The sequence below is a fragment of the Lonchura striata genome, chromosome 5, assembly GCF_046129695.1.
Source record: "Lonchura striata isolate bLonStr1 chromosome 5, bLonStr1.mat, whole genome shotgun sequence".
In the NCBI taxonomy this organism is placed as follows: domain Eukaryota; kingdom Metazoa; phylum Chordata; class Aves; order Passeriformes; family Estrildidae; genus Lonchura; species Lonchura striata.
The window spans coordinates 40,508,840-40,528,350 of NC_134607.1; the positions used below are offsets into that span (position 1 = coordinate 40,508,840).

Below are 19,511 nucleotides of genomic sequence, written 5' to 3' on the forward strand. Positions count from 1 at the left end.
TAACAACCTCACTGATGTAGTGATTGCTGGTTTGTGGGTGACTAAATTAGAGGGTTTTGTTACTGAGATTCTTAAATTGGAAACAATGATAGAAAACTGAAGTGCCTTTGTGCTTCAGCTGAGAAACTTAAAATTGCTCACAGACACGGTATATTTATATATACTGTTCATGTAAAGATTACTGACAATTTCAGAGGATTTTTGAAACACTCAAGAAACTCTGCTTTGAATGTCAAAAGTCAATTTGAAATTCTGTCATAAACTGAATAATGTGTCCTATGTTGTCAGATCACACCTGGATATTATTCACCTTTGCAGGGAGTCCTCAGGGATAAAAGGCCTCCTTGGATCTCTTGACATGTGCACAACCTCATCATGGTCATGAGCAAGGCCAATGAGGCAGGGTGAGAGGAAAATAAAGGTAAAAGAGGTTGCATAGGGACAGTGTAGTTAAGTCTGGCTTATATTAATGAATTAATGCAGAAACTAAATAAAAGCAAAATGTAAAGAAATTTCCTTAAAACTTCCAGATGCTGCTATTATAAAGAAGGAACTACAGCTGACAGAAAGGAAAGCCTAAACTCCAATTGTGTCAGCAGATTAATGTCAAGAATATGACAGTATTACTCCATGGAGCAGTAAGTGATGAAAACTTTCTCAGCAATAAGAGGCTTCAAACCCATAAGCCAAAATCAGCATTTCTTTGTCAGCCTAGAAAGGTCAGCTGGCATCCAGTCTTCACTGATCAGTAAGGCTCCTTTCTAGCTACTACAGCACACAGATCAACTTCAAGGACTGGGTTAGTCTGTGAGTTTTTGAAGAGCCTTTCAGTGTGAATACCACAGAAAAGCACTTGTCACAACTATGAGCATGGCCTTTTGAAAAGATTCAGAGCTAGATTCAGATGGTCCATTATGGCAACATTCCTGCAGGCTAATGTATGCTAAGGGACTTTAATCTCCCATTTATTTTCCTGTGTGGTCAAGTGCAGAGGAAAAGGCTTTCTGAAGCTCTAAACTGTCTTCTGGAGGAAAAGATCTCTCTTCAAGCGAAGCAGATGGCAGGAAGCTACAGTATGGGAGTTCTTTATTAAAATGCAGTAGTCATAACAAGAATGTCATGATTTCTTTGAAAACAGACATTGTATATTAATCCTATCTGTAAATATATTTGCTCCTTAAAATACAACATATGTTTATTGTTCTTCATAAAAACTTGTAAAAAGAATACAAGGTGTGGAAAGATTTTAATATGCTACAGGCTACTATAATGCTTCCTGTCCCCAGAAATCAAAATGTTTTGCAGCTACTAATGAACTACTCCACAAAGATGCTCAGTCAGATTTTAAAATAGACATTACCAAAATACCATTAGCACAGTATTCCACAGTGGTTATCAGTAATCAGGAATAGTAGCTTACAGCTTCCTAGACGTACATTAAGCTCCTTTTTAAAGTCTTATAAGCCTGGTCAAACTCCTCTCATATGCTCTGAGAAAAAGAAGTATTCCTTATCAGAAAGATAAGGCAAATCCTAATGTGCTGTATATGAGTGTATTGGAATACCTGAAATATGGTATCTGTACATTCTGTTGACAGCATGCAGTTGGTCTAGAAGAGCTGTGTTTCTTCTGCCCTCCATGAGAACACAATCTCCCATACTGGCTGCTCAGGAAACCATATAGAGCAACTGTCATCTTTTATGTTTAGTCTCCAGAGATACACATGCATTTTCCTCTCTTACTTCCCCTTTTTGTCAGTTCTTCTCCTCCCACTACAAGGGTAAAATATCAATTGGCAAAGTTGACAGCAGTACACATACCCTGTTGCAAATACATCTCTAAAGAAGAAAATGTTACATTTTATCGTTAGGGCACAATTAAGTTACTTCATTTTCCGCAGAGGAAAAAATAAAAATCTTAAACACTCCTACTTCAATGACAGTATTTCAGTATCTTACCAGTGATGGCTTGGAGACATTAAGGGAATTTACTCAAAACCACAAAAACTTACAGAAACTTCCAGGTCACTGCTCCTTTTGAAATCAATCCAGTTATCCACTGCTTCTTAGGGAAATCCTGGATTAATATTAACAATGTCTACTTCCTGGGAGCAATGTGGCCTGAACTTGTGATGACAATTAAAGATAACCAGAAAGCAATTTTCTGTCCATACGTAAGGTCTTGTTATTTCTGGGATGAATGATCTGCACCTGCATTATTAAGACAACAGTTCTCTATGCAGGAGGAAATTACTAAAATAGTATGAAAATTTAATATATTTTCAAAAGCCCGAGTCCCTGTGAAAGTTCAGGTACTGCTTTTGTTTTTTACTTTTGATTTTCAACTTCTGTATGTTATTTTCCCACCTTTACTCAAAGGTCAGTATCCTTCTTCTGGCAAAATTTTCCCACTGCAACGTTTCTATTTTTAACAAATTGCATCCTGTGCTCACCACAAAAGAAGTTCATTTCTTCTGGGCAGCAAGAAAACAGCACTCCTCTGGGGCTTAGTCTTCACTCTACCTTTGAACAGTTTTGATAAGAAAAACGAGCCCCCTCACATGTTACCACTGTGAAATGCATCCTGCATAATACAGCATGTGACATCCACACAGATAATGAAAGCTAGTGTAGTCCTCAATTCCTTGTAGTAGATGAGCATAAATTCTGCAAGTTATGCCTTACTGAGCAGAATCTGTAGGAGAGCTTCAGGAAATGTCCCCAAAACTCTGAGTTATGACCACTGCCCATGGTCTCTTGTACAGGCCTAATTGGATACCATTGTGTATACTGGATAGGGAGAGATTTATGGGTATTTTTGAAGAACATGAAAACAACACAATAATGACAGAATAGCTCTATAACATTTTAATGCACCATAATGATGTGAATTTTAAAACTAAACTTCCTTCTATCACTTTTCTTTATTATGAAGCAATTCTAAATCACCATGAATATGCCAAGTTCACAGCACATTTATTCTTCTGGCATGCTTTCCAACAATTTCTCCCGGATAAATATAAAAGGAGCAGGGTCTTGCTGTGCTGGAGAGGTGGCCAGTGCATTCTTATCACTCCCAGGCACTTAGATGAGGTGACAGGCACATGACTGAGCTGGAAATTCATCACAAGCAGCCCAGCAAACAGCACTTTGCAACAGCAATTTTCCACATAAAGCACCAATGAGAACCAATTTTCTTTAATATGAAATTATAATGCCAAGAGCCACACTAACAACCCTATAATAAAATTCTTGGTGAATAAGTGATGAAAATGTATCTCCTACACCCTTATAAAGTAAATGTTTTCCTTGCTGTATGAAGGGAACAAGCCTGTTTTCACACCTGCTAGGAAGCAGGTCCTGTTGAGTACCTTCTGACTCTGCATTCAGTGTGAATTACTAGGTGGGACTGCTAAAAGACAAAACCTTACAGTGTTAAAGGAAAGCAATTACTGCTTTCAGTAAATGCAGTGATTTCTGACATTCTACTGGATTTTTAAAATCTGTAATGGAAAAGAAATTTTAGAAAAATTGTATGCCACAAATGTAGCAACAATAACAACAGCATGTCAAAATATATTTTTAAAATGTAAAATTATATACAGGACAGCAAAATCAACAAATTTGCTTATCTTTACAGAAAATGTGGATTACAGAGACCATTCATTAACGTGATCTTTTTGTTTAAATTATATGGGCTGATTATCCATGCTTGAAAATAAAAAGGGGAGGGGATACACATGCATTGAAAAATAGTTGCATTATCTTTTTATGGACAAGAAGGGAAGGAGAAGAGAGAAAACATAATCCTTTCATCCCCAAATTACAAATCAGCTAATAGAGTTGCAACAACAAATGTTACTCACTTGAATTCATGAAAGTAGTTTAAAAATAAGATTTTAAATTATTTCAGGCAATAGCTCAAATATATTAACTTTTGCTTAGCAAAACAAGGTCAGAGAAGCAAGTATACTCTCTTGTTTTGCAAGGATGTTTTGCAAAACACTCTTTCAATGAGATCCAGCCTTGACTTTCATATATGAATGATGAAAAGCTTTGTTTCCCTTCCACCAGTGTTTTTACAGGCAGCGGTGGACTACCTGGAAAAAGGCTCGAGATTTTGTTTGTTCTGAGTAGTCTAAAAACAAACAAACAAACAAACAAAACCCTAAAAAACCCCCAAACCTAGTGGTTCTCTGATTCTGGTGTCAGGTAAAACGAGCAAAGAGGACAAAAGTCAGATGCAGCCTGCTCTGAGGCTCTATCTAGTGCTATAAACCCTTTTGCTCCAAAGGCAAGAGGCTAATTGAGCTGCTCCAGGCAACAGCAGTGCTTATCAGAGCTGATTTATTTTGTGGTCTATTATTGCTGACATCACCTCAGCTACCAGGGAAAGTGCTAGAAATCCTTTTGTTTCTGTGAAAGGACATTTTGTCTTATGCAAAGGCAGCACTTCCTGAGGCTCTCACATATCAGAGCCTCCACCCCCTCTAAAGAGGGCATCTAAAATTTGTTTGGATTTGATAAGCATTTTGAATTTAGGACTATTAAGGCTTGAGGAGAGAAACTGGCAGTGTACTTTATTATGCTGCTCTCAAGCAAACACGTTCACTCCCCCTCAACTGCTCTTTCCCTCTCCTGATGTCCCTATCAGGAGTATATGCTTTAGCAGCCTATTCTGTTCCCTGCATAGTTCAAAAGTGCAAATAAAAGCACCGAGTTCCAAACGGGATCTGCAGTAAGGCCTGGATGGGGATTGCAATTGAACTTGTTAAGCTAATCTCATTGAAGAAAACATCTTGCCAGTTGTCTAGGAAAGGTCTGTATAATGCAATTTGGCTCTAGCTTGCCTAGGAAATACAGTTGACCCCTGGCTGTCATGAGAAATATCCATATAGACTGGACAGCCTCCCTATATACAAGAGCCAGTTTATGGTAACAGAGCTGTATACTTCATGCTAACAGAGCTGTTTCACATCACTGATGGTTTCTGCATTAGTTTAGTTAAGTTGATGCAAGAAGGTTCAGGAATAGGTTTTCTCCTTTAAAAAAAACTTAAAAGATGTCATTTTGAATTATTCAAATGAGACAGATAATGTCAGTTAAATTAAAACAACCCATAAGTTTATGCCTGAATAATCTCATGTTTGATCGAAGAATACTTAAATCTACAATGAAGTTTTCTTGACATCTCAGTGATGTCAAGCTGATTATATAATTCTTGACCCTCCTTGCCTTCCCTACTAAATGTAGACTTCATTAGGAGCACTAAATGAGAAAATATTTTTCCCACTAATTACATTATTCTGCAAAGGAAAAGAAAATAGATTCATACAAGGAAAAGAATTCTCCTAACAAAATCAGAACATAAGCCAGTAATTCACAAGAAAAATACTTTCTCCATTGCACCTGTTCAGTTCTTACTGTTAATGTTAGAAATTTCTTTTAAGTAAGGAAGAGAGGTATGGTCCTTTTATCTCTATCATGAGCTCTTCAGCAAATTTGAGATATCCCTTGTTCAGAAACAACCATTAATAATACTCTTATGCTTTGATTTTTGTATGGATCACTTTCATAGCTTTATTACTGTCAGAACCCTATGTTAACATACAGAACTTCCATAACACCTATTAAATCTATACTTAGTTAATAAGTTCTTGGTTTTTTTTTTGTTTGTTTGTTTGTTTTTTTAATTTTTAACATGTACCCACCGAAGACAAGAGCTAAGACATAAGCCATCTTTTAAAATATCAAGTGAACTTTGGCTCAAATTATTTCTTGCCCTTATCCTCTTCAACCTCAAATTTCTCTTTTTATTCATATCTGAGCCTACTGGACAAATGGAAAAAAATATTAACAGAGGGGAAAAATCCTTAAATATGCATTTTCTTTTTCTATGTGTTTAATGATTCAAGCACTGTTTACCAGTAAGAGAAAAAATAAAGTAAAATTGAAATTGCTAAATCTGTAAATTGAATGTATGTCCTAAGCTACTATTTACCAATGTCAGTGCTCATGATTTAGAATCCACTTGGAAGTAGTTGTTTTAATTTATCAATTCAAATGACCCCTTACAGCAATTTTGCAGTTCATCCAGACATCATCTTCAGGAAGGCAGTCCTTAAGCTGAAAACTAGGAAGGAAGAGGCTGGAAAATGTCCCTGCAGCTGCCACGGCCAACTGGTGACAACTCAGCCTTGAAGATGAGAACAGGAGTGTGCGCTGGGCAGGATGGCCAGTGGCTGCAGTCCACAGGGGAGTGTCACTGCTGCATTACTTTAGAGATGACCACAGCAGTATGATTTGACCCATAAAAGTTGATTTATTTTCATCCAGTTCAGAGACATGAGAGGTGCATAGAAATAAGCTGTAGACAAGGTATAAAAGCACTCCAAAGGAGGTTGGTTTGCTCTAGAGGGAAGAAATCATCTTGTGAAATCCTAAATTAAGGGTTTTGGTTTAATTACAATTTTGCCCTAGGGTTTTGGCTGTTAAGAAGAATGAGCGATATAATCTGTTAGTTCTCTGTCACTCAAGAACTAGCAGTCCTTAGAAATCTGTTTTTTTGAAGCAGTGATGCTAAGGAGAAAGACTAACCTGGAGTACCACCTGCCTAGCAAGCAGGAGGTATATTACTGGGCTAAAAGCACATAGTACTGGCTAGCACAACTAACTGCAGATTAAAAGTCACTGTCAGGAAAGCACTTTGGTTCACCCTCAGCTTCCAGCATGGATGACAGCTGCTCAGTGTATTTGAAAGGTAGTCAGATATTGTATGTGTTAGTGAAGTGGTCTGAACCAGACACTGGCTCTTATCAAGGTCAGAAGAGATGACCAGCAAGCAGCTTTACCTGTCTCCTGCCACTACAGATAGAGAACACAGGGACAATGTGGTGGTGCAGTTGCTGCTGTTGCACTCTGGTCTGACCTGAGAGGTTTCATGCTGGCCTTACATGACTTGCTTTCAACACACTCCACAAAAACTCATGCCTGCAGGCATGTGTAGTACTGGAAACAGACAGAGGCAAGGACATAATTTCCCAGAGCTGCCTGCAGACATTACCCTTATTTTTGATCCATGAGACTGCTGGAACCAATGTAATAGGCCCTTGAGTAGGAGAAAAGCTGCTTACCATCATTAGAGCAATGGAGAACATGTATTCAAAGAAGCCCACACAAAAAACACAGTGTTAAAGTAAAGCTTAGAGCTCTGCCTATGCCCTTGTATGGCATGGTCCCAGTCACTGGAAAGAAGACAAGGGAGCTGGGGTCATCAGAGCATGGTGGGGAATATCTCACTCCAGGCATCTTGCAGAGGCAGCGAGTGACCCCATGCACAGTCACAGAATTCTTGCCAGTAGCTTGATACCTCTGCCTTACTACAAACCCATTTTAAAAGTGTGTCTGGACTGGTGCCAGAGCATTCAACACCTCACAAAACTGTGCTCTCTCTGCATTAAAAATATAATTCAGCTTTTTTGTAGTTGCTGGAAACATCAATGGGAAATCCAGGACACAGGTTAGTGGGGAAGACATGGCTGCAAGACAGGCCTGCCAACAAAGCCTTTCTAGGAAAGCAGAGCCCAGCAGAGCAGCAGGTGAGGCATCTGGGCAGCCCCGTCTGCTCATGCAACAACCAGGGTGCTGGATGGCAGCACCAGCTCCCTGCTCACAGCCTGCTGGGGCTCACATTGCTGTGGGAGGAGAGGAACTGATGAGCTGCATCGGCTTTCCACAGCCTTCCAAGACAAGAGGCGACTGGGGCTGGGGATTAAGGTGTTGGTACTATAGACAAATATTTATTAATGATTAAAAATCTTCATTTAGCTTCATTAAACCTACTGAACTCATGAGGCTATGATAATGTAAAGAAGCAGCAAAAAAGCCATCTCTTTCAAAAGCTTTGTTTTTACCACCTTGTTCATACTCATGGTTTCAACTGTGAGCACTTTGAAGGAGTCAGTAAAATACAGTTAATAGTCATAGTGAATATCTGCTGTTTAGATCAATGCTCAGCTTCTCCAGTCATCTGTCAGGATTACTCTGATCCCACAAATGCCCATGGTTTTGCTGCAGGGCAGCAGCCCTGTGGAAAAAAGGTTGAATGACCTCTACCTTTTTTTGTTTAGGGCTACCATATAGAGTTAACATGCTCAGTGAGTTCTCCCACTGCCCTGTGCTGTAAACAGCAGTGGAGTGCACCTGCTCAGCTGTAGCTGCTAAGGAGAAGTATGGTAGCTTCCCAGCCATACTACACACTGCCAGGTTTCTTTTTCTGCCCAGTTTGGAACTGACCATCCGTGCTCTTGTGTAAAGGCCAAAACCTGGGTCAATCAACCTGATGTATGACAACAGAGCGTAATATCTGCCCAGAGCAGTAACTGATCTGTACAACTGTCTGCAGAGTGTTTGTCTCTGCTTCCCACTCTGCCTCACCACCATTTCAGCCCTTTGGCCCTGGCTCACCCATCACCTCCTTGCACAACACAGAGGACATCCACCCACTCACCAACCATACATGTGAAATAGTAGGAAACCATGCACCTTAGTAAAATTTTAGGGAAAAAAAAGTATTTGAGAAAGAGACAATGTCAAACCTTTTCCACAGTGACAAATGACTCAACCTGATTTTAGTAAAGACACTGTTTTTCCATCATACTTTATATGTAAAAATATATATTTTGAGTTACTGCATATACACAGATGAAAGAGGGAAAGAGCTTTATGAAGGGACACTAACCTACTTGACAGCAGAAGCTATTTTTAAATTTACAGTTTAAAATTTACAATTTAAAATTTACAATTTAGAACTTTAAATGTACAAATAAAAGACCCAAACTTCTGGTCATCTTCCTCTCCTTAATATTTTTTATTCTCTACCTAGAGAAATAATTTCCATTTTCCATTTCCCTGAATATCTGAGTTAATGTCCCCAGCTTTTTCATAATTCCACATACTTTGTACACAAGACAGAGACACTCTTTCCTGAACTAATCTGTTTGTCAGCTTGTCTTAAACAATTAGCTACATCAGGATTTCTCTGTAGCAAATCAATAGCTTTGGCTCAGACAGATATAAGCTTTAGCATGTTGACACGCCTCTCAAAATATATCACAAAAAATGGCAAGTGGCTGTTACAGTAAGCTGCTTGAAAATAAATTATAGTTGCCATACCATGTAGTCCTTTGATTGTGATTTAGTTTATCCCTTACCCTTTCAGTATATTACTCCAAAATAGAATGAGACAGAAATGATCCATTTACATGTCTTTGGTAAGTTGGAATTACTTGAGAAACTCCTTTGAAGTTGCTACTTATCAATGTGAGGAAGATTGGAGAAGTCCAGCCCAGCCCCAAGGCAAACTAAAAGGCTAATTAAAAAAAAAAAAAGGGGGCACATATAATAGGAAAAGAAAAAGCTAATAGAACAGAATGCTCATTACAATACATGCTTCATGCAACCTATATTGCACAACCAGTCCAGGTCAGTTTTACCAGACTCATAAACCTTGACTGTGACACATGGAAGAAAGAATGCAGTACATACAGACAAGGGCCAAGTCTAGGTAAAATCTGTGTTTTCTGAATTTAGAATGTGTAAAGTCTTTTATGTTTCCATGAGTTTGTTCAAATACTGCATTTCCTTATTTAAGAAAAAAGCTTTAGGATCAAATTTAATAAGGGTCCAGAAACCATGTGCCACTGAAAAAAATAATTACAAAATTTCCCTGATTTCATGACTGTCTTTGAAGAGAAGTCACTCACCCCTAAAATGAAGCAGAAGCCCTAGTGATGGTGACAGATTCATTTACCACATGTGATGCCAAGCATACAGTAAGCAGTGGAGGTTAAGACAATTTGTTATAACCTATCCAGTTATCACAGCTTAATTAGTTACTGCTGATTTGTGTAAGTCCTCATGCCTGACAACTTTCATTTTTTGACTGAGGCAACTGCAAAGGTAGTATGTTAATCTTTACCTGTTTTCATTACATGAAACATTTATAAACAAATACAAGCACATTTCACAAATAATCTCATGACTATGTTTTGAATAAAATTATCACAATGCCCCTCATTTAATGTTTTCAAGCAATTTTTTGCAAATACAATATCAGTCGAAAGCCAGAAACATTTACCCAGTGCTTCTAGGTGTTCTAGTGGCAATTCAATCCTTTTGTGTCAAGCAGTCCAAGAAAAATACTTTGTAGTGATTTTATGTAAAGATTTTATGAGTTTATGAAAGGAATTGCAGGAAGTCTGGACATTTTTCTCCTTGGCCATAAGTTGCTTCTGTACATACTTCAGAAGAGCTGAGTTATCAGCATAACTGGGTGTTGCATTGGGGCTGCCTCTGCAGAGTCAGCTGTGTGCACTGAAAGTGTCTCTAAACATGCATGAGAAATTGCTGTGTATGGACCAGAGAGTAAAACCGAGGCTAAGCTTGCATTAAAAACATTCACAATAATGACAAGCTGCTTTTCCCGAACGAGCTATCATTGTTGCATGGCCTCTGCAGAGAGGAGACGCAGTTCAAAGACTGACAAAACATACCTTTTTTTAAAACATTTTATCCTTTTTATTTGTCCTGATGGTTTGCTACAGGCAAAGGAGGTATTTAGAAATGGAACTACACGATACAAACACAGGCAGCAAACTAAGCTGGCGGCATGAAAGGTGTATCTGAGAACACAGAATTGACAGAGTCAGAGTCAGATTTTGTTCGAGTAGTTTTTAAGATACTCTCCGTAACGACACTGTCATTAGGGAACAGTTTTACTTTCCCATTCTGACTCTGTTTTGGTTCGTGCACGGGTTCCAGGAAAACCACCCGTTTCCCAGTGCTAGCCTTCTTCTCGTCGGCTGGCAGCTCTTGTGGCAGTGCAGAATTCAGTATGGACGGGTGGGCACTGCTTTGGTTCAGCTTCCTCTTCTTCTTTTTTGCCTTACATTGGCATGGGCAGGGGGTCAGATAGAGATACAGCAGCACTAAAATAATACTGGCCACACAGGCAGCAAGGGTGGTAAAAGCTGTATTAAATGCTTCATGAGCATGGGACCTGTTCACTGTGAAATTGCTAACATTTATTCTGACCTCTATGGTTTCATTTAATAGTCTTTTCTTATTTATTGCAATACAGGAATACAGGCCTGAGTTCTCTAGCTGGGCATCTGTTATCTCCAGGCTGCCATTAGGAAACACCTTGAAGTTATCGGTGTCCCTGTCTGCTTCCAGTAATCTATTGTCTGGACTAACCCAAACAAACTGTGTGCCCGTATCGCTGATTCTGCTGTCACAGTGTACAATCAGCCTGTCACCAACCTGGGCATCATGAATAAACCCAAAGGCTTGGAAAGAGCTGTTGACGGTACTTTCAGAGCAATTAATAACGTTGTCATGCAGTAAAGGCAGTTTATAATGACCTCTTGGGTCTGACTGCAACAAACAGCTGTATTCATTTTTGAAGTCCACCACTGAGGTGAAATGCCTTTGATACCAGAAGATTAGCATGGAGTACAGGACACAGTCACAATGGAATGGGTTGCCATGAAGATAAATTCCACTAAGTTGTTTGGCTGGCACTGAACTCAGGCGCTGAACAGGCATCGTCTGGATGTGATTAAAGGAAATGTCCAGCAACACAAGGTCTGTCAGTTTATGTTTTCCAATATATAAGTCCAGTGGGAAATGCGAGACCAAGTTGTAGCTTAGGTAGAGTTTCTGTAATTTGTACAATCCTCCAAAGGCTAAAGACTCGATCTGTGTTATTTGATTGTTGTACAGCAGGAGAACCTCCAGCTCCTTTAGCTCCTGAAACACAGGGCTGCCCAGTGTTTTCAGGCTGTTGGATGACAGGTCTAGATACTTCAGATTTGGAGTTGTGGAAAAGCTTCCAGTGCTAATGCTGCTAATGCTATTATGATTGACTATTAAAGTGTTCAGTTTCTCAGACAGCACTGGGACCCATTCAGGCTCCAAAATCCCAATTCTGTTATAACTCAGATCCAGCCTTTTCATACATTTATAAAGATTTCCTGGCACTCGAGTGAGGTTCTTACTAGTGCAGCTTACGATATCACTGGCACAGATGCAGGCTGCTGGACACATCCCTGGGGCACTGCCACAAACACTCACGGTGAAGACCAGGAGGCACACGAGTCCTTTGCAGTTCGCTTTAAAAACTCCAAGTCGAGTAGGAAGTGTCCGCCAGTTTAAAGACATTGTCACTGTCTTTTAGCTGTCTCCCAGTGCTCCTTGCCACAGATTACTTGTGCAGTTAGCCTTGCACTCGCTGCTGTCAAAAGAGGGATACAGAGGTACAGCACGTTAACATTTACCATTCATACTCTGCAGGATTTCTTATGCCTTTTGAAAAATATGGGAAATTAATCCTTAGGGTTTCATATAATTAGTGGTATAATCTAGTTCTAAGGTGATGCAAACTTAACATTGTTTTATGCAAACATGAAATTCTGCATTCCTGTATCAATATATATACTTTAGATACAGTATTTTTTGTCTTCAAAAAGAATGCAACTATTCTTCAGTCTTCAACAAAGTAATGCAATTTCTGACAGTTCATTTAAAAAAGTTGGAAACGTTCCTCTCTGGAGCATGACTTGGCAATGGCATCCCCTACCTGCTTCCAAACCAACATAGATAGAATTCCCAGCAGAAGAAAGAAAAAGCCTCATCCTAAAATGTTTTTTTTCTTGTCAAGTGGGAAGCAGTTGCAACAAGCTTTTCTTTGTAATCAGAAAATGTCACACATTTTCAAGCAAAGAATTTTCTCAGCCTTTCTAGCTTTAAATGTCATACAAATTTCTTTCCTTTTTATTCTTTTAATTTAGTAACCTATGGTTCAGGTAGCAACAGCCTATTTTGAAAGTTATTAGAGTTGTTCAATAACAATATTTTGTATTCTCCTTCTTCTACCTTTGCAAATATAAGTAATAAAGAAGAAATCTATGAAGTGCTTGCCTCAGGTATAAGTTTTGGGACCATTCAGCAAGGATGAGTAAGCTCTTTCGCAAAACATAGTAAAGAAAAAAATATTTTGCTCATATGTAGAAAGAAAAAACCCAACCATACCTTTTTCTGAGAATATTTTAGAGTCAGCATTGTTTGAAAGAGGGATGTAAGATTTGGCACAGTAGAGATTCTGTGTTAAGGGACATGCTTTTTACCATCTGAGAAAATGTACACATAAATAGCAGAGGAATAAACATTTCTGTTGATTCTTGCTCTCCCTAGTACCTGTTTAGAGTTTTTCAGTAAATTCATAGGTGAGTTCACCTGCATTGATTATCATCACCCTTCAGGGTTCAGATGTGGTATTCAGCCCCCCCATTATTATCCTCAAACTCATTTCTCCAATCTCACCCACCTGCTGGAGCAGTATCTGAGCAGGGCAAACCCTGCAATGTCTGCTCTGTGCTGCTGATAGTGGCTATGGCCAGAAGCCTGTGGACAGTGGGATGGGGAGAAAGAAGCAGCCTCAGGTGGAGCAAAGGAGAATAAAAGAGGAAATTGTATTCTCTGATGATGCAAGATGGATGAAGAAAAGATGAGCCTTGAGGGCAAAAAAATTAAAATCAAGACCTAAATGGTGGAGGGCAGCAGGGCAGAGGAATAGGGAAAAAAGGGGAGAGGGAGAAGGGTTAGAGACACATAGGGAAGGAAGAGCAAAACCAGGGGAGGTGGATGCTAATGGAGCATCATCACTGTTACTAAAGAAACTGAGGAGGAGGTAGTCTGAGGATGCAGAAGTCAGTTAAGGCATATGAGACTGGGAAAGCAGATGAGGAGGGTGTAAAGGGAAAGAAGAGGTCTAAGCAGAAGACAAACAAGAGTTTCAGGAGGTAAACCTTAGAGCACATCTCTCCAGAGAATTTACATCTGCTGCTTAAGAACCTAAGACTATTGATGCAATTAATTGATATATGCAAAAAGCAAAAATGTTCACTCCTCCTCAGTTCTTTCTTTCCCTTTTCTGTAACCCTCTGCCAATCTGTCAGGCTGTTATCTTCTGCTGACAAATCTACTCTTAAGTCAAATGGTAGAAGATGTGCTATGAAACTGAAGAGCTGAACTTTCTAATGACCCATTATGGGACATTTCACTTTTCACAATAACTTATATATACAGTAGTTTTGTTTGCATCCCAAAAAAAAAAAAAAAAAAAAAAAGGAAAAAAATTAAGATAATTGCAAGACTACCAAGTCAAATATTCAGAAGTAAAGTGTCAGAATTACATTTTTCTTTCCATTTTATATTTCATATACAGTCCTTGGTTACAGGATTGTTCAATTTTGCCCCAAACCTTTCCAGACACTGTGCACAGGTTCTGAGGAAGAACAGGGAAAAGAATGGGTGATTACATCAAGAGCGTGATAAATCCTTATCCCTGAGAACTGCAGCTGCCCTAGCCTTTGCCACAAAATTCCTGTGAGATCAGGCAAACTATGTGAACTGGTGACTACTACAAAATAATGAACATATTACAGCCACCAGCTTGGCACTTATAAAATAAGGAACCTCTGCATGTTAAATTTGGAAAGGACTGATCTGAGGCAGTGTTGAGATGAGAGTCAAAATGCTGTGACTCTGTCTGGCACTTCTGATTGCACAGAGATTCCTTGTTTATACAAGGATATACTAACATGATTTTAGCTATAGAAGTATTGTAAAAAAATTGATTGGTTTGAATTTATGTTTAATATCAGGATTCATAAATTCCTCTAGGCTTTTAAAGTCTCCTGAAGCCTCTAACTGCATGGGGTTTTCAATGGAAAGTTTGGAATCTGGAAGAGTATTTTTTAACCAGTCCTAAGTTCCTTACTTAGCTGTTTTTGCTGGTTAGGTAGTCTATAGTAACAATTTAATAGATACAAGTTCTTCTAGAGGGTGAGACCTATGAAAGATTAGAGAAACTGCCATCAAAAATAATTACATTCCACGGTGTGAATTTGTATGGTATACAGACATAAGGCACAATGAAAAACCCTGGCAGATGAAAAAAGTATTTAGTAATTGCTCATTAAGTCTATTGTATGAAGCAAGGCATCTGAAAACTACATTGTCATAAAACCACACACCTGAAGACTGGATTATAAAGCATCCACAAATCAGGAGATGAACAGTTGCTGCAAAGGTTGCCTTTCCCACTAATGTGTGAAAGCCTGATTCCACAAGCTATGCAGCCTAATTTTAAATGTAACTGCATTTGCAACAAGTGAATGGCACTTAAAAAAAACATCTCCCATGATGAATGTAACTGTGATCCCAGAGATAATCTGAATGGGATGTAGTAGATCGATGCTCAGGCTTGTAAAGCTTACCAAATTTAATATACTAAATAACCTTGCATGTTTGCTTCTGTCCATGACTACAATTATCTCATCAGAAACTCCAAGACAGTCTGCAACCAAACCCCATGGGAAGACACAGATCAGTCACTGGTGTATATCAGTTTAATACATTTTAGTTCTAGGAGCAAAAACAGTTTGCAAGGGCTGAAAACTGGATTGTCCATTTTCAAAGCTCATTGAAGTTGCAAAATGAAAACCATTTCAAATAACTTGTCTTGTCTGTGAGGGCAAATCCTAATTACAGACATCCTTAACATACCACAGAACACACAAGAATATTTAGAGGATACCCTGATGAGCAGAAGCCTTCCTTTCCATGCCCATCGCAGAGTGTAGTGCCTACATTCCCAACTGGTTCCTTGCTCTTTTGGAGAGTAGGATTGGTGAGCTGCAACTTGCTTTTCAACCAGTGTTCCCCATATCTACTGCACAAATTACCCAGGATGTTAAGCATGTTCAACATAAATATTTATAGGGTATATGATTATTTGAACTTACTCAAAATGCCTGCATAAACATTTCTGGGTTGTAATGTGTTAAGTGGAAAGAAGAAGAAGCCTACAACAACTATATCAAAAAACCCTGGCATTTTGTTTCGTCCCAGTAACACTACTTTAGGTCTTAGCGAAAAGTTATTTTACAAATTTCAATATTGCATCTTTCTCAAGAGAGTTATTGCTGCTGAATACTATCAGCTAGCGTGTGCCAACAGACTTTGGCCAAGCATTTCACCAATATTTCTGAATGAGCTGGGTAGATACCTTTTCTGATTTATACTAAAGTGAAGGACATGGTTGGGAGTTTTGTTCTTGAATTCTGTTCAAAGAAATAATTTCTTCACGATGTTAAAGTGCAATATTTTAAGTTCAGTGCCAAAACCACATTACTCCCTGAGATGATTCATCTGAACAGTAATGGTGCACATGCTTCTTAACTGTTCAGGAAGAAAGGTGGGACGTATCCTGCTATCATAGGGAAAATCCTCTGTGGTCAGAAACGGCAAAATTGACTACAACCAATCACATTATAGAGAAGCTAAGGATTTGGTTCTTGGTTTTGAACTTTTTAATGTGCATGTTTATTCTTGTATTTTGTTTATTTCTGATGGGGTTTTTTGTTGTTTTGTTTTTAAAAGTAATGAGCACTTAGACCTGCTTATGGAAAAGGGGACTGCTGGGCAACATACAGTCTCACCATCACTTATGACCTGAAGATCAGCTAATGTGCTAAACACTCCTTTCTCCTTTTTCTGGGCTCTCTCTCTCACTAATGTGACATTAATAATATCTACAGCAGTTTTCTTATCCTCTGTAAGTACCTTCAGGCATATTACTGTTTCTCCAATGGAACCTGTACACCAAACTACCTCTCCTAGTTAATTTGAGACCTTGCTAAAAAATCCTAATGTAGCACATCTCTTAATTTAAACAGTGAATTGGACTGGAGATCACAATTCACCTGAATGATATTTTGCAAACACTACTATTAGTCTTTTCACTGTTAAAAAAATTGGATTGGTAGATGTTATTCTTACTGTAAAGCATTTTCCTGTACACTGGTGATGCAAATATGCAAATAGACGCACATCTGACTGGTACTTTCTGCACAGTGAAAATGCAAGTATTTGCACACAAGTATTTGTGTTGAGCCTCTAGAGAGATCAAGCACTCAAAAACATTAAAGACCTCAGTTTTTTCTCCAGAAGGTTCACACCATTTCTACACCTCCTACCTTCTTCCCTTGTACCACATCTCCTGTGACTGTCTTCTCTTGAGACTTGCCCCAGTCTCAGCAGCCCACAAGACATTAATGCATCTCTGCACCTCTCACTGACTTCTGATGTCCACAAAGGTGCTCTCCCCCTATACCAGTCTACATATCAGATGAATTAGGGTTGTACTAGTCAAATATAACGACACATATTAAAAAAAAATAAGGATGGCTCAGGTGTTCATTTTCTCACAGCTCTACTTTTTTTTCTGGTATGACATTTGACATAGGTTCCTCATGAACTCAGAAGCAAAAGTGATTTTTAGAATGGGGTTTTATTAAATTATAACAACAACATTATACAAGTACAATTATTCAGGTGTTTACTCCCAACTTTATGAATCCTGTTCAAGTAAATGATACATCCATTAATTACATACAGACTAATGGCATCCTATGCAATTAATATTTTAAAAAGTTACATTTTTAAGGAAGGTCTGCATAAAGTTGCATTCTTTGTGTGTGCGTGATACTGTCAGAGGAAATACTCAGCCACATTGCCTCAGCCTCTAGGCTCTATTCTGCCTTTATCACTTCTGAGTGGAAAAGGCACTCTGCATCAAATCTTCCCGACAGCTGTGCTCAGCATCACTGACTCAACAGATACAGCTTACCCAAACATCGTAATCCATAGATTTACTGACATGATGGATTGAACAGGAACGACTGTTGGTGAGCTGCATCTGGGAGGCGTCTTGATACACTGGACTAAATCCCTGAACTAGGCTACACTGTGCTTGGTGCAGGACCTAACAGTGATGAAAAAAATGGCTTTACATCATATTTGCAGCAAGCTGATCCTGAGATCAGCAAGGCAAATGGAGTGCTCTCTCCAGCCAGCATCTGGCCAGACCTCAATCGTGCTGAATTAGAGATTAATTTGTCCTAGTAACCTTAGTCAGATAAAATGATCATCTCCCACTAATCCCTCACTAAAGATTGAATTTCTTTGAAGAGAGATTTTTTTCTTAAAACACGATAAGTGTTCGATTGTCTTAAAGAAAACTGAGACACAGAAGAGCAACTGGGTGATGTACAACAGAGCCTCAGTTGGACTAATCAAGAGCGTCTTTACAGCAGTACCAGCTACACGAAGTCAACATCTCTGCACCACTTATCCCTCTGAGACAGTACAAGGGAAATATACATCAGTGAAACAACAAATTCATCCCTTTTGCCGTGCTACTTTGTAAATCAAGCTGCAACCAAGCTTCAACCTTGCAAATTACTCCAGTTGCTAAGGAGATCAGCAAATAATTAAGAAAAAAATGCAATGATAAGTGTCAGTGCCTATTACAGTACCAGTAACCAGTCTCCAAGCAATGTCAGATCTTAGGAAAGTTTAGTTGCCCAGCGAAAGATCCTCACCGCCTCCAAAAATTTATCTGAGGGCTAAACTTCAAAGAAATCCCCTTGCATACGATTTGGTGGAGGTCTCCTGCCAGTCTCACGGCGGGGACTGTCCGCTGCAGCCCCAGATTCCTACCGGGAGTCGGCAGAGGGCAAAGTTTCGGAGAGACCAGCGACCGAACAGGCTAAACCGGCATCGAACCGGGGGCACCCACAACCATTCCGAGGGGTCTCGGACCGACTTGCCCGGGCACGGGAGGCCACTGCCGCCGTTCCGTGGCGGAGGCAGGGACCGGCTCTGCCCCCGCCCACTGCCGGGCTGCGCTCGCCTCCGGCGGCGCCTCTCAGCCCCGACTCCTGCCCCTCCGGACCCTGACCCCGCGCCATACCCCGGCTACTGGGGAGAGGTCTGCTCCGCCACCGCGCCGGGCAGCGTTACCTGGAGCTTCCGATGGCTGCTTCATGTCCGGGGAGCGCGACGCCGGCCCCGCCGCCGCCTCCAGCCCCTGCCCCGCATGCTGCGCTCCGCCGGGCTCCGGGGGAGGTCGCGGGACGCCGGGAGCGCGGCAGCGGCTCCGCTGCGCTCCCCCGCGGGCGCAGGCAGCGCTGGCCCGCTGCCCCCGGGAATGGGCTGAGGCCCGGAGTCGGCACCGGCGGCGGGTGAGCGGGGAAGCGGGAGACTCCCAGTGCCAGTGGCGACACAGCGGGTTTTTATCCCCTCCTGCCGACGCCCTCCCGGTCTCCCCAGCAGCGCAGCACCCGACCGGACCCCACACCGCTCGCCCGGCGCTCTCCCGGGCGCTCCGGCGGCAGCGGGACGGAGCCGTCGGTGCCCGGGGGAGGAGCGCACCGGCTGGCCCCGCTCCGCCCCTCGCCGCCCGGGGCTGCCGCCCCGCCCCGCTCCGGCCCCGCTGCTCACCGCCGCAGCCCGGTGAGGCTCCGCCGCCCGGGGGGCTGTGCTCTGCCCTGCGCTGCTCGCCAGCCCTGCCCGCCTGCGGCCCCTCGACGCCCGCGCGGGGGC

General features: G+C 40.7%; 1 protein-coding gene across 2 annotated transcripts; it reads right to left on the reverse strand.

Annotated features, from left to right (window-relative positions):
• Window positions 1-10,554: 10,554 nt before the first annotated feature.
• Window positions 10,555-19,092, reverse strand: AMIGO2 (adhesion molecule with Ig like domain 2). 2 transcript variants are annotated; one of them, XM_021547396.3, is made up of 2 exons: window positions 18,930-19,092; window positions 10,555-12,291 (listed from the first exon to the last, which is right to left on the reverse strand). In XM_021547396.3, exon 2 carries the CDS (start codon window positions 12,219-12,221, stop codon window positions 10,656-10,658), a length of 1,566 nt encoding a protein of 521 aa, XP_021403071.2. In that variant the 5' UTR covers window positions 12,222-12,291; window positions 18,930-19,092; the 3' UTR covers window positions 10,555-10,655. The 2 variants fall into 2 exon arrangements, with proteins under 2 accessions (XP_021403071.2, XP_021403070.2); XM_021547395.3 differs by having other exon boundaries at window positions 10,555-12,294; window positions 18,930-19,091.
• Between the last annotated feature and the right edge of the window lie 419 nt (window positions 19,093-19,511).